Source organism: Molothrus ater, chromosome W (assembly GCF_012460135.2).
Source record: "Molothrus ater isolate BHLD 08-10-18 breed brown headed cowbird chromosome W, BPBGC_Mater_1.1, whole genome shotgun sequence".
Lineage (NCBI taxonomy): Eukaryota > Metazoa > Chordata > Aves > Passeriformes > Icteridae > Molothrus > Molothrus ater.
Window position 1 is genome coordinate 2303510 of NC_050510.2, and position 15162 is coordinate 2318671.

The following is a 15162-nucleotide window of genomic DNA, read 5'->3' on the forward strand; positions in this document are numbered from 1 at the left end:
TATGATGTGGCAAACATGCCAAAATATGGCACTCTGGGACCACTGTTAAACTCCAAAAAGTCAACAGTATTTTTTGAACCAAAACCTGACTATTGAAGTTATAAAAGTCCTGTTAATAGCAGATATTTCTGAACTTGCTGCAGTTTATGGATCAGTCTTTCTAAATATTTTTGTTCATGGCAAAACAGCTATCATGTGAAGTTATCTTTACTCCATCAACTGGAATACTCCACTCCAAAGAGGCAATCCAGATCCAAATGGGCAAATGCTCAATTCCCACAATTATCACAATGAAGTCAATGGGGCTCTGCCTAACTCTGGTGATCTGCCTACAGTAAGTAGAGCCATGCTTCATAGAACTGCATTTAAATCTGGGATAGTATACTAACAATAAGAACTACCTTGTATTCAACACATGTAAAAGCAGGACCTCAAAGCTAGTTAAAGAAACACTTGTAAATTTAGCATTCACTTTATTTTACTGAGTTAGAAAAATATTTTACACTAGAAGCATTCTGTACAGTTGATCGCATTTTTAAAGATATCTAAAAGAAGAGTACCAGTATGCATAAGAAAGCCTTTTTATTGCACACAAAGTAATATTTTTCCACAGGAACAAGAAAGAAAAATTGAAACTTTTTTTTATTAAATTAGAAAGTAAATATTTATATTCAAACAGCAATTACCATCACAAATGCAAAATACATAAGATTAGATTAATCTAAAATAGTCAAATGCATATATAACGTCTACAAGACAAAATTGGAATTTGGCCTAAAAAATTGAAAAATAATTACTATTAAAAAAAACCCCAAAACCAAAACACTACACCAAGGGCAACACATTAAGATCCAAACTGCAGTGTTATCACAGTGCCAGGAAACTGCTTTATCTTTGCAGTGCTCCATTGACTTCAGAGAGAACTTTGTGTGGGAATAAGCTTGCCAATACAAACTATAATGAAGAGTATTAGTTTACCTTATTTTCCCACAAAATATTTAATAACTGTGGAAAATTGAACTATCCTAATTTAAATCAACTATTTTTTCTAATGCTGGATTTCAGTTTAATCTAGATAATTTGGTTTCTTCGTTTGATTTTCAATTTTGTTTCAAGGCTTTTTTTTTACAGAAATAAAATCAAATAACAGCACTGCCTCTTTAGATAGAAAGCTTAAAATAATTAGCAGACAGGACAAAGACCAACATTACAGAAGAATGTCTAAAATACCAACCTTCTGCACAGGGCACAACTATCAAAGCTCTGTCAATAAAAACCGTGTTAGTTAGATGCTGGGCCACACCAACACTTGATGCTTCACGAAACTTAATATAACATACTTTGGAGGAAAAAGTAAGAGGTGTGTTGCTGCAAGATAAAAGGAAAAAAAAAAACAACAATTAGCCATATTAAATAAATGTATGCATATATTTTCAGCTATTATTTCTTAATTAAAAAAAAAAAAAATTAGATTTCCTGGAAAAGTTACCCAAAAGACAAGTATAGAAATTTACTAATTTGCCTACTTAAAAATTGACTAATTTTTACAACATTTACAAATTTACTAATTTGCCTTGTCACTTAAAAACTCATAATATAGCCCCTCCTTCTTTTTAATGGAAACTTACAGAAGTCAAAAGCCCAAATTAACAAGGCTGATTTTCTTTACAAATCTTGCTAAACAAAATTACATTGTTATTGTAAATAGCATATTTACAGGACACTTTTGTCGAGTAAATAATGTATAGTTTATCTTTTATCCTCCAGATAAAACTTGTTTAAAAACATCAGTGTCCAACAGAGGGCCAAGAGGATGGTGAAGGGCCTTGAGGGGAAGCCATATAAGGAGCAGCTGAAACCACTTGGTCTGTTCAGCCTGAAGAAGACTGAGAGGGATCTCATCACAGTCTACAACTTCCTTGTGAGGAGGAGGAGCAGACATTGCTCTCTCCTCTGTGTGACCGGTGACAGGACCCAAGGGAACATCATGAAGCTGTGTCAGGGGAGGTTTAGGTTAGATATTAAGAAAAGGTTCTTCACCCAGAGGGTGGTTGAGCACTGGAACAGGGTCCCCAGGGAATTGGTCACAGCCCCAAGCCTGACTGAGTTCAAGAAGCATTTGAACAATACTCCCAGGTACATGGTGTGATTCTTGGGATGGTGCTGTGCAGAGCTGGGGGTTGGACTTTGATGAACTTTGTGGGTCCCTTTCAACTCAGGGTATTCCATAATTCTAAGACAATAAGCCCAGTCATTTTTAGTGTATCGTTGGGATATTATCCCATATTAACTGATATTCTTTCTTAGGCCTTCACAAAACAAATTTTGTTAAATCATATTAAGATAAAAACACATTCTTGAGAATTCTTACAATTGTTACATCTTAGTTCACTAATGTAACAAATATCCTTTTTATCATCTTATCTTAGTTTGATCTGGTGTGGTACAGGATAACACTGGAGGAAGTAGGAAGAATTCACTCAGACTAGAATAAAGAAGGAAATGAAAAGTACGTATGTTGGGTAACTTGCTTTTCCATTAGAAAGTACACCAACAGATTGATCAGAAAGCACAATATGCAAATTTTGTAATCTTGATCAAAAACAAAGTTTGCTTTAAAAGATGTATTCCCTGGTCAAGATTTACACTCTACACAATTAGTTTATTTCTTCATATGAAGTAAGTTCAGGTAAAACCTTCAAAGATAGAACACAAAAGGATATTGCTGAAACATCAGCAAATTCCATTTTTAAAAAAGCATCTATCTTCTACAAAAATAGTAAATCATGGAAAATACACTACCTGAACTGTTTAATCTTGACCCTCTCAACTATAACACTTGTCAGCTTTCAGAAGTACAAGGAGTTCAAGTTTAGTCCAATCCATCTTGTAGTCCCTCAAATTCCAAGCAGGTACTCCCAAAGTTTTTGGATGGAATTAAGCTTTAGTATTTAAATAAAAGCTCACAAGTTTTAGGCACATTATTTCATCATATTAATTGCATAAATGAACCCAGAACTTAATCTGAGGCAGGCAGATTGGTATGTTTCTGGATACCAGAAAGGTAACATCTAGATAAAATATCTAGAGAGCTGGTCAACTTCAGAATGGCAGTCAGAAACATTTATGATGGAAAATTCTGTGAAAACAGAAACATTGAGGGAGAAAAATAAGCAGAGAGGGGGAGAAACATAAATATGAAAGTCAACCTTATGCAATTTATAAAAACATTGCAAGATTACTACATTTCTTCTATCCATTTGTCTGTAGTGGAGAATGTTTTCCCAGTTTCAAGCTTTCATATTCAGGAAGGAAATAAATGTATAAAAATGGCTTCTGAGCCATCTATAAAGTCTCAATTCAGGACACTTTCCATCAGAGCTGACAAAGAGCTATGACTACCTCAGTACTCAGCAGAAATGTTTGCATGCAACTTGTAATATTACATATTCTGAAGAGCCAGACTTCACACATCACAAAGATTTTTTGTTTTTTAATGGCCACAGGATTCTTTGTTTGTTTTGGGTTGGGGGGGACAGAGGCCTGTGTGGGTAAGTTTGAGGAGGAGGGTCTTTTGGGTTTTTTCTTGTTGTTTGGGGTTTGTTTGTTAATCAATTCATATGCCAGTGTTACAACCTAAATGACTGAAGCCTCCATTGAAGATTCTCTGGTTCAAACTTCTAACATCACTTAGCTTTTTTTCTTTATTGATTTCATTGGTAACTCAAAAGCATAATTCTATTCCAGGCAGTTACTGCCTACATTGTAGAGAGCTTTTTGGATAATTGGTTAGCTGAGAAAGGACATTTCGATGTGATACCAATGGATAAGGATAGGGGAAACAAGCTGGGAACTGAGCAACCAGTGTCCAATCACTGACAAAGGTCACAGTGACCTTCTCTGAAACGGGAAGACGGGGGAGAAAATCGCTTGCCAGAAAATGTAGTTATCTTAGGTAGAAAAGTTAGAAGAATGCAAACATAGAAGCAAAATAATTGTTAGAAGATAGAAGTAGGTGTGGTTGATCTAAGTGTGCTTTAACCAATAATGAGCTCAGCTTTTGCAATATGTATAAGCTTCATTAACACCAATATAAATATGTGTGGGGTTTTAATAAACTTTGGGATTTGCTATTCACGCCTATGGTGTGTCGCATTTCTCCCGCCGTTTCACGACACTACATAAATAAACCTTATAAATCCCAAAAACTACAGAGCCAGTTATGACAAGTGTCATTTCTATATTTCCCTCTCTGTATTTCCTGGATTTCAATCACAAAAGCTGAGAAGTAGGTTAAAAATATTAACATAAGAATACTACTGCTAAAAGGCTCTAAAAAAAAGCCTTGCTACAAAGTGTTTTCTGAAAGTTAAGCTAATCATGAGATTCATTGGAGAAGTGATGAAAAGGAAAAATTCTCTGATAAGGAGACCACTTCTGCTGAAAACACATCAATGCTGCATCTACATCACAGGATATGATTAAGATCCAAAAGTTCTGAAATTCAAAAAAGTTTCACAGTGACTGAGTGTCCTAGGGTGACATTATGATGCTTGTATCCCCATTCGTGTGTTCTCTTTATGCTGGATATTATGTTCTATGCCTTCAAGACTGACTCTGAAGAGTGAAAGTTTTGTTTTGGTTTTGTTATCAGCCTGCTCCCCCACGGCTGGTGGGACACAGAGATGGGGCAGTACATAGTGCTGCTTTTGCTTTTTGCTTGGCTTTTCACTTTGCTCTTGCTTTTGCTTTGCTCCTGCTTTGCTCTTGCTTTTTGCTTCTGCTCATTAGTTAGTTTAGTTAAGCAGTCCAAATTTTTCCTGGACTGTTTCTCCTTTCCCTTTCTTTGGACCTACTCGAACCTGCTCCAGACTGGGACCTGGGAAACACTGAGAGTTTGCACCTTGTGGCTGCAGCAGCTGCCCCAGCGCCAGAGGGACTGATAACAGAGCGACCACCCCCAAGAGAGACTTTCTGAATTTGTCATCTTTTTTCAGAGCGGTGGAAGAGTGGTATCATCTGCTATTGTTCATTTTGTGTGCTGGGGGGTGCTGTGCCTGTTAAATAAACAGGTTCTTTCCACTTCTCTCCAAGGAATCCTTCCTGAACCGGTTGGGGGGAGGGGCCGTGTGGTTTTGCTTTCTGGACGGGCCCCCTTTTGGAGGTTTTCTCCCAAATTTGCCTTAAACCAGGACACTGAGTCCTCTTTTTTTGCAAAGAGGGCCTCCTAAACTTCCCCAGTAGGCTTCGTAAGAAGTCTTTCTTAAAGCAGAAAAGTCCTATTCTGTTTTAATCCCTTTTTTTTTTTTGCCAATCCTTTTCAAGGCTGAATTGAGGGAGTCTCATAGCCTTCTTCCTACAGTTACAAAGCATCATTGCAAAAAAGCAAGTCCTACATTTCTGATTTAAGGTTACTATAATCCAGTTTCTTTAAAAATGCAAGAAAACTCAAAAAGGAAATAAAGATATAAATAGTATTCAGATGTTTCTACCATTTTTCTTTTCCTTTGTAGGGAGACAGCAGCATCCATTCCCCAACAGAACAAAAACCAACTAAAAACTTAAGAATTACCTATTCAGAAATCTACAGTGAAAAATCAAATAAAAGGTTATAAAATATCTCTCTAAGAGTCCAAATTTTCTCAGGGTGCTGATGGTGGAGAAGACAACCCAAACTAATAACCCATCAAAATAAGATGTTCTGGAATAATGGTGCAGATCACATTTAAATAAAGCTCTGTGTATTTTATCTCAAAGGCCTTATCTATTGTGGTAGGCTAGGGACAGGCGTTCGGAAGATTTCGGGCTGTGACGGAAAATTAAAGGAATCCTTCTGCCCCCCTCCCCATAGATAAGGATCACCCTTGGAATGTAGCCAGACGTGTAGCCCCCCTAACCTATGCATGCCAGTAACTTTCCACTCCATACTAACCCTAGAAAGTATAGCCAAACCCCTGTCTGACGTAGAGAAGCCCCTTAGTCCATAAATACCCTCGAGACCCCTCAATAAACGCCTTTAACCGTCCACCACATTGGTGTCAGCGTCCGTTATTGGCCCCGAGGGATCCCAAGGAGGGGATCGCCGTGCTGGACTCCGAAACCAGGTCACCGCGGCCTTCACAAGAAGGCAACAATCTATACTGCAGCCACTGCTGGATATAACAATAACTAAGGAACACTTGTGTGTATTAGCTTCCAAGACAACTCCAGAACACCCATAAGCAAACAGTATTATGGCAAGGCTTTCAATACCTGATGCAGACATTTTGTGCCTCCCTGCTTTTGAACAATTAATTCTGCTAAAGTTCAATTTCCATAAAGCTTTTCAATACTTAACTAATCAAAAATCCTCTTACAGCCACATTTGAAGGTGTATCACTACAAATGTAATTTTAAAGGCTTCTCTGAAACACAGATTTCAACTGGGTGACAAACCTAACGCAAAAGCATGGTTTTGCAAATGGCAAACTGAGGAGCACCTGTTAAACAATGACAGCAATTCTCCATTCTCAGCATGAGAATTTAGATCTCTACCCAAATCAGGACCATACACAGATATTCAAAATGTCAGGAGTTTTTCCTCAGACTTTGATGACAAAATATCACTGAAGATGACAGAAGCCCCACTAAAGCCACCCTCTTCTACACACAAGTGGCAAATCCACACCAAGGGCCTGATGTAGTAACAACTTGTAGGACATAAATTCTTACCAAGGCTGTGACTGTAATATTATCTTATGTTCTTGTTAACTGCTTATCTTCTTTTTAACTGCTTCACCCTATCTAACAACAATTTTCCAAGTAATTTTCATATACATCTTTAACTTTTCTTTATGATATTTAAGTCTTTATCTTCAAAAAAAACCAGATCTCATTTGGTAAAATTAGAAACCTGCAATTCAGTCCTCCTATTTTCCTCAAGATGTAAGCAAAAGGGAAAAATATTATATGTACAAGTAAATAAAAAAAGCCAACATAAAAATCCTATTTTCTGAAAGGATTTTACAAGCATCCCTTACTTTCATTTCTGAGCAGTTAGAAAAAGATAAAAAAACCCTCAAATTCTCTGAACATACTTCTTCTCAAGGCTAAAGCTCTGTTTATGGGACAGGGAAGAAGAGGTGACCAAAATGCTTGGCAATAGTAATGAAATGGAATAAAAGAGGTCTTTGAGCACTGAAAGATACTTACAGCAGTCTATAAGAGAGGTCTTATGAGGAAATGGTTAAAAATCTCATGAAGTCAAAGTTTCTTGGGCAAGTTTATGACACCAATTTTAAAGCAATACAGCAGACAATTGCAACAAGATAAAATATAAACTCAGTTAGTCTCTTTGAGATTTGATAATCAAATACAAATTACTTAAGAGTAAAATGAGTGGATTTTAAAAAAAAGAACCTCTTCCCACTTCCACATAACTTGTTTACTGATGTTATTCATCAAATAGGTGCTTTCAATTTTTAGATTAAAATTTCAATGGAAAGCCTTCCAGAGAGCAGAACAGTATATAGTTGTCAAGTCAAGTCAAATTTAAATTTTCTTGTAAGAAAACAGGTAAATACAAACAGCCACCAGTAACAAGCATTATGACCTACTGAAATATAATACACGTTCATAGCTTTTCAATAAAAAGAAATATTGTTTTCAGTGTCAATGAAGTCTCACTGACAAGTAGCTAAAATCATAATGATGACCATATGGAAACTTCTTCAGTACCAAGGGTTTCCTATGCTGAATCTGAAAGCAGCTCATTCACAGTTCACACAGACCTCTTCAGAAAATAACAATAATAATAAAATAGCATTTACTGGCAACTGCCTAAAGTGCAAAAACCTCTCATACACAAGAGAGACACTTCCTCACAGAGAACTAGGCTTTCAGGAAAATGACAGATATTAAATCCATCCTTCTTAATGGGATGTCTGCTTAACAATGACTGAAGAAACTGAAGGGCTTTGATTAATGAAGATAAAACATGAAGTGACAAACTACCAAAGAGCATAGTGTGATTTAGCTCAACATACATAAAAGTCATCCCAATCATTTCAGTATAAAAAAATATAGGACCTTGTCAGAAACTGTTACTTTAAAACCCCAGTCTTAAGATATTAATTGCCAGGTAAAGTCACTGGGTTCAGGAAGCTCACTAGAAATACTGAAGAGTCATCTTAAAGAACCTGCCTTTTATTTAATGCATTAAAAAACTGAGGTTGTTTCTCTCTCTTCTTCTCCACATTGTGCATCCTTACAAGAACTTTAAGTGAACTAATCCAACATTAATATTTTCTCTTTAAAGTAATTATATTTAACAGTTGAGACTTTCTGATAGTTTTTTAAAGAAATTCTCTGTTGCACCCTATAAAACCAAGGGATATGTTAATGACAGTGATGTCTTTGATGGGTTGCTTGTCAATAGAATCGCTTTGTTGGGGTTTGGGGCTTGACATGGTTTGGGGGCCACAGACCTAGGGGGAGGTTACTGATAATGGACAAGAAGAATGCAGAATTTACAGACCAAAAGGACATTTGCCCAAGATAAGTAGAAAATAACAAAGCCAACTAATCAACTGTGCTGAAAGCAGGTCCAACTGGGTAAAAGATAATTCCATCGGGGGAGATCATGACCACCAAACAACCCCCAATTCAAATGAAAGAGCCCTGAGAATGCGCAGTAGCTAATAATGAATTACAAAATACCTTATGCGATCAGCCCTTTTATGAGTAACCAATAGTAGAGTAGTAAACATTGAATATGTAGTAGATAGGTGGAATAGATTAGATTAACATTGTATAAATAATGATCAAGTTCTCTGCTCTGTGTGCTAGCTTTGTAGATTTACCACTCAGCACCAACCTTTGTGCAAATATGAACTAACCACATACCTTTTCTCTGTGTGTGAGATTGTCTTACTGCACACCAGGTGACGAATCCCACTTTTAGAGACAAATAACAGGAGACTGGAAAAATGTAGAAAATTGCTGAAAAGTAACTTCTCTCTCATTATGCTAGTTCATAGCACAGCCCTATACTTTGTTCTACAATCATTGAAGAGCCTATAGGTACATGATACATCATCCTCACTCCCTAGTAAGTCATAAATCCTTTTTTTTTCATTCAAGTCAGCAGTAGGGTGCTGCACAACTAACTATAGTGGAACAGTGTTATCAAAGGAGTTTCCTATAAAGTTGAGATGATCACCTGATCAAATTCACCACTTCTATAAATCTCTTGGATTGCTCTGACAGAGCAAAATATCAGAGAATTAGGAAGAAAAAGATAATCCAAAGTTAAACATGCAATACTGCATCTTTCAAGAATGGGGAAAAATATTTCAAAAATAAATTAAATTACCAGGATCAAAACTTCAAAATGGTCCATGTCCTTGACCAAGTTAATTCACAAAAACCAGAATGAGATATATTTCCTTTCAAACAAAAAAAAATTAATAACAACACTACTGAGTATTTAATATAAGATTTTATGTATTAGACTTCAACAGATTAAGGGAAAAAGTAGAAGGCTGACAAACATGACTTATTTTGAAGAGGTGAACAAAAATTTATACTTTTATTTGGAAAGATCATAATGCTGAATTAGAAAAAGGAGAGTTTATATGATTTATCAAGTGGATATACACATGTAGATATAATGTCTACATATTCTGTTTAATGTTGAGCATCAACAGAACTACAAGTTCATATCTATTAGAAAGAAACATGCCCAGAAAAGGCAATGGGATTACAAATATTGCAGTAAATCTTTAAACTTGAATGTCCTCTTTTTAATAAGCAAAATTATGCATATAGAAGAGAACGCAACTTCATTGTATTCTGCAAACTCATGCCTGACTAAGTAAAAATATTTTGTGTGTATGCTAAATATTTGCAATACAGAATAAGAGAGAAAACAGGCTACAATTGTACAAAATGCAACGTACAACTTTGTTTCACCATATTGTTTACCTGACAATGTGTGCTTGCAGCCCAGAAAGCCAACTGTATCCTGGGCTGCATCAAAAGGAGCATGACCAGCAGGTCGAGGGAGGTGATTCTCCCCCTCTACTCTGCTCTTTTGAGATCCCACCTGGAGCACTGCATCCAGCTCTGGGGTCCCCAGCACAGGAAGGACATAGGCCTGTTGGAGAGTCCAGAGGAGGACCATGAAGGTGATCAGAGGGCTGGAACACCTCTCCTATGAAGACAGGCTGAGAGAGCTGGGGCCGTTCAGCCTGGAGAAAAGAAGACATTGTGGAGACCTTATAGCAACCTTTCAGTACCTAAAGGGGGCCTACAAGAAGGCTGGATGTTTTACAAGAGCATATAGTGAGAGGACAAGGGGGAAGAGGTTCAAACTGAAAAAGTGTAGGTTTAGATTAAATATTAGGAAAACATTCTTTACTGTGAGGATGGTGAGGCACTGAAACAGGTTGCCCAGAGAAGTTGTGGATGACCCATCCCTGGAAGTGTTCAAGGCCAAATTTGATGTGACCCTGAGCAACCTGGTCTAGCAGAAGGTGTCCCTGCCCGTGGCAGGGGGGTTGGAACTAGATGATCTCTAAGGTCCTTTCCAACCCAAGCCATTCTATGATTCTATTCTCTGATAAGTGTATTAAGTGTATTGTGGAACAAGTCCAAAATAAAAACCTAGAAAACTGTGCAAAAATCACTATAACTCTATTAAAGTGTTTAAAACTTAGGTAAAGCTGTTTTATCTTGACATGAATGGATACCTACTATACGTACTTTATATATGTTAAATCACATTTAGGTTTTCTGAACATTCTTCATCCAAACCTAGCTATGTATAATCTAGTAACACATTAAAATGGACAAATACCATCTTCTTTTGCTAGTTTTTTTAATAATTAAATTTTATTCCTGTCTTCTTTGTATTAAAATTGAAGTCTGGATGTGAATGACTCCCCCTGCCCCTTTCTGATATTCCTATTTAATTTTCATATATATATATATATATATATAATATTGTTTGAAAGGGCCAGTCTGGATGTGTTAAGAAAAAAAATATTTATTTTCCTCTTCTGTTCCATCTGCTTTGAAGAAACATTGAGGTTTGCAAAATAACAATATTATCTCTCATTTGAGCAGATCCCTTGCATGCAGTTGATATGAGGACAGCTACAATTTAGAGAAACGTGTAAGGTCCGTTATTAATTTTCACTTACTGCAAACATCCTATCGGAGATATTTCTAAGCACAGGCCAAGTACCGTTCCTCTGTTAACAGCTATGCTGACTTCTGTTCGAGTGACCCTTTCTCGCGGAAGAAAACAGCCGTTCGAACAAAAAGAGCTTGGTCTCGCCGGCCGCGCCACTCGGGCGATGCGTGCCGGCGAGACCAGGTAGCCAGGCGGAGGTCAGGCCTGGGGCGCTCCCGCCCGCCCTCCCCCTCTCCTCCTCCTCCCCCCCCTTGGGATGAATCCGAGCGAAGAGAAAGGTGGGGCACAGAAAACAGGTTTTCAGGAAAACGGGGGAAACGAGACCTGCACCTAGGAAGCGCTTCGGGGCAGCCTGCAAGCACGCGTCTTGTCAGACTGTGACTCAGTGCCGACAGCTGCAACCGGGTGACCGCGGCTCCGACCGCCACCACGAAAACAAAACTCGCCGTGTTTCTACAGGCCGCTCCAGAGATACCGCGACTGCTCCCCTCCTCCGGACCGAGGTAACCATCTTAGGTCCAGGCATATAGCCCCTTTCCCCTAACGTTCCTGCCCCATACAAAGGGATGGGACCACATGACAGACACACACCCACGTGCGGGAGACTGATGCCCACACTCAAGATGGCACATAGGACCTTCTGCCTCTTCCTTTCCCTCCATCCTCTAGACCCCTCTAAGCCTCTTCCTCATCCTAAATCTCTATTGCTCTGAGAGCCGACGCAGACCCTGCTTACTCCGGGGGATAGAGGCGCAGCTCCTCGATATCTCCCAAGAAGCTGAAGAGAGTCCTCATCTGCTCACTGGTCACAGCCGAGGAGAGGTTCGTGATCTGGATGACAGACGTGGGGGCCAAGGGGAAGCCTAGCGGCACCCCGATCCCTCCACTGCTCATCATGGCGGAGCCTGCACGACTGCTCCGCTCGCGACAGTGCCACACAGTCGGAGAGGCGGGCCGGACGACAGAGAGAAGCGCGTGGCGCCTGCCAGAGCGTCCTAGCATGCGGGCGCTCTAGCGGCGGACTCGACTGCTCCCTGGAGGTGCTTCTGAGCGGACAGCCGTTCTTCCCGTGCTAGCTGGGGCTCACGGTGGAGCGGGCGCCCTCGCTCCGCGCCGACGGGACTCCGAGTTCCCCTGCAAGAAGGGAGGGGGAAAAAAGCCAAAAAGCCTTGCTTCCCTCCGGTTTCCCAAGGGGCTACCCAGGCCGCCACTACCAGGACGTGACCGCGTCTCCCTCCTCCCCCGGCCTTCTTTCACACGCACTACCCGCCCCAGGCTGCCAGGGGACTGGATCATAGATTTTGCGATGAGGAGGTTGCATAGCGGAGGAAGCAAGCACGACGGCCCGGACGCCGCACGCAAAATGGTTAAATAGTTCCATCATACGTGGGGAAGGCGCAGCTGCGAGCGCCTGACTAATTCTTGCAGGAACAGGGCCTGAGTACCTTGTTAATTGGTTTCCTTGTCCTTTAGCAAAGCAAAAGGCTTATTATTTTAAAACTGGAATACCAAAGAGTCTAGGTACCAAACCTCACCTTTAATAGGTCATGTTTAGCTCTATTAATTGATTTGGCATGAAATTCACTGAATGCTCTGCCAGCAAATTAAAACATGCCCACAGGAAATGGAAGGAGAAATAGATTCCCCATTTAAATGCCCTTTTGGAAGCCAAGTTCAATAAGCAGCAGTTTAATTACCCTAGGGAGTAAACCCTTGAAAACTTGCTCTGTGTTAGACAAGAAGAGTTGTAATGGAATAAGTTGTTAATGGTTTTGATGTCCAGGTGTTAGAGAAATAAATTACTTGTCAGTAGAATTGCCTTGGTAAGGTTTAGAGCTTGACATGCTTCAATGATCTCAGACCTAAGGGGAGGTTAACAAAGCTTGATAAAAAGGATGTACCACCGAGAGTGGACACAAAGAATGCAGCATTTATGGGCCGTTAGGACATTTGGCAGAACTCCCAAGATAAAGAAGAAATTAAGAAACCCAACTCAGCAACTGTGCTGAAATCAGCACAGACTGGGTAAAAGATAATTGTTTCAGGGGGAGATCACAACCACCAACTCATGGACCACCGACCCAAAAGAAGAGAGACTGAGCATCAGCATGGGAAGGGAGAGACTCATTAACCAATATAAGATAGAATACTAATTAATAAGAGAACTATGTAACTTGTAGCAAATTAACACTAATTCCTTTGTTTGCTGAAATGTATAAATAGTTAAAAATTTTGATAGTCATTGTGCTGGCTTTGTGCATTTGCCACCCAGCTCCCCTTTCTGCACAGGACTGTAAATAAATCAAATACTTTGACTCAGTGTGTGGATTGGCCTCTTGCACACCGGATCAAAGGATCCATTTTGGGACAAATTTTGTTGTAACTTGACTGGGAATTTATAACAATTAAATTGATTTTACCTGGAGTAACAGCAAGTTCTCTTTAAAAGTTAAATTGACTGGAGAAAATAAGACTGAGCACTATGCATATGAGTGATCAGTATTAAGGATCTAACTGCAGTCTTGCTTAGGTGTTAAAGAACTTTGTATCTTGGCACTGAAAGACTTAAGGTTACAGACATTAATATTTTAGCTTTTAAAACCTTCCATACCCTACACTTGAACTGACAAAATGGATTTTGAAGGTTGCTTGTGTTCAGCCTCACCTCCAAATCCCTCCACAATCCCCTGAGACTGTGCTCCCAAACTTCATCTCTGTTTTTCTGTTTTGCTCTGATCCTTTTAAGTTCTTTCATGGATTGTGTAAACAATTTGCAGTACACCAGAACAGAGTGAAGCCTGTCCTAACAGCCCATAACAGGAATCAGGGAGAGAAGTAAAATCAGGGCAGGCTTCCCCAGAAGACATTGTCATGATTAAGCATCACCCATTGCTCTTCTCCTTGATAGAGCCCATCCATGCTGTCTGGTCCTCTGAGGGAGCAGAATTATTTCCAGATCAAATTTTGACTCAGTAGCTCTTATATAAAGTAAAATAATTTAAAAAATATTTTTCCCTGTACTGAGTAAAATATTTTCCCCATTAGATTCCCTGTATCCTTCTTGCAAAATACTAGTGTGTGGTTGTCCTGGTTTAGGGCAAATTTGTTAGAGAATCTCCAAAGGAGGGCCCCCCTAGTAAGCAAACACACACGGCCCCTCCCCCCAACCAGTTCGGGAAGAATTCCTCAGAGAGGAGTGGAAAGAACCTGTTTATTTAACAGGCACAGCACCCCCCAGCACACAAAATGAACAATACCGTAATAAAGCCTCTGATCGGCCTTATCATAAAGCAGAGCAATAGGGCTCAGGAGCTCAGTCCCTGAGTAGGAACCGGGTGCCCAAAGCTAGCTCACTCATGCCAACGCCGCGGGGCTACCATCTAGCAAGCATGGTGATTTTCAGCTCTATAGTGATTAGCAAGCTCTCAGGATTTCAGCTTTGCTTGCTAGGTAGTGGTGCCCCGGGCTTGAGGCTGCAGCAGATGGAGAGAGAGGAGAAGGAGAAGGCGCAGGCTGTTCTACGGAGATGGCTTTATTCAGGGAGGTCCATGAAGGGTCTCTGCTCTTCTTCTTTCTCCCCTAATGGGGTACAGTATGCTTCTTTTATAGGGTTGGAAAGGATCCAAGCTTGACCAATGGTAAGGGGTTAACATGACATTGCCTTATAGGGTTACAGAGATAGGTTAAGGGTGGAGGACAGGGAAACAGGAATTTTCTTTTGCTGTTTCAGCATTCCTATTGTTCATTTTCTCCATGGTGCTTTTCCCAAACTTATGGGGTTTACTACAATACTGGATGACACCACTCTGAATAAAGATGACAAATTCAGAAAGTCTCTCTTGGGGGTGGTCACTCTGTTCTCAGTCCCTCTGGCGCTGGGGCAGCTGCTGCAGGCCACAAGGTGCAAACTCTTGGTGTTCCCAGGTCCCAGTCTGGAGCAGGTTCAAGTTAGTTGAAAAAAAGGAAAGGAGAAACAGTCCAGGAAG

General features: G+C 39.8%; 1 protein-coding gene across 4 annotated transcripts in view; it reads right to left on the reverse strand.

Moving 5' to 3' along the window:
* Window positions 1-12112, reverse strand: part of LOC118701523 (splicing regulatory glutamine/lysine-rich protein 1-like) — a 75097-nt gene extending 62985 nt beyond the window's left edge. Inside the window, exons 1-2 of one of the 4 annotated variants that reach the window (XM_036406175.2) lie at window positions 11913-12110; window positions 1235-1368 (exon numbers count right to left, since the gene is read on the reverse strand). In XM_036406175.2, the coding sequence (XP_036262068.2) occupies window positions 1235-1368; window positions 11913-12073 (295 nt within the window). In that variant the 5' untranslated portion in view covers window positions 12074-12110. Of the gene's footprint in view, window positions 1-1234; window positions 1369-11912 lie in introns of all 4 variants that reach the window. The other 3 variants (XM_054517776.1, XM_036406173.2, XM_036406174.2) reach the window with 3 other exon arrangements.
* Window positions 12113-15162: the final 3050 nt, after the last annotated feature.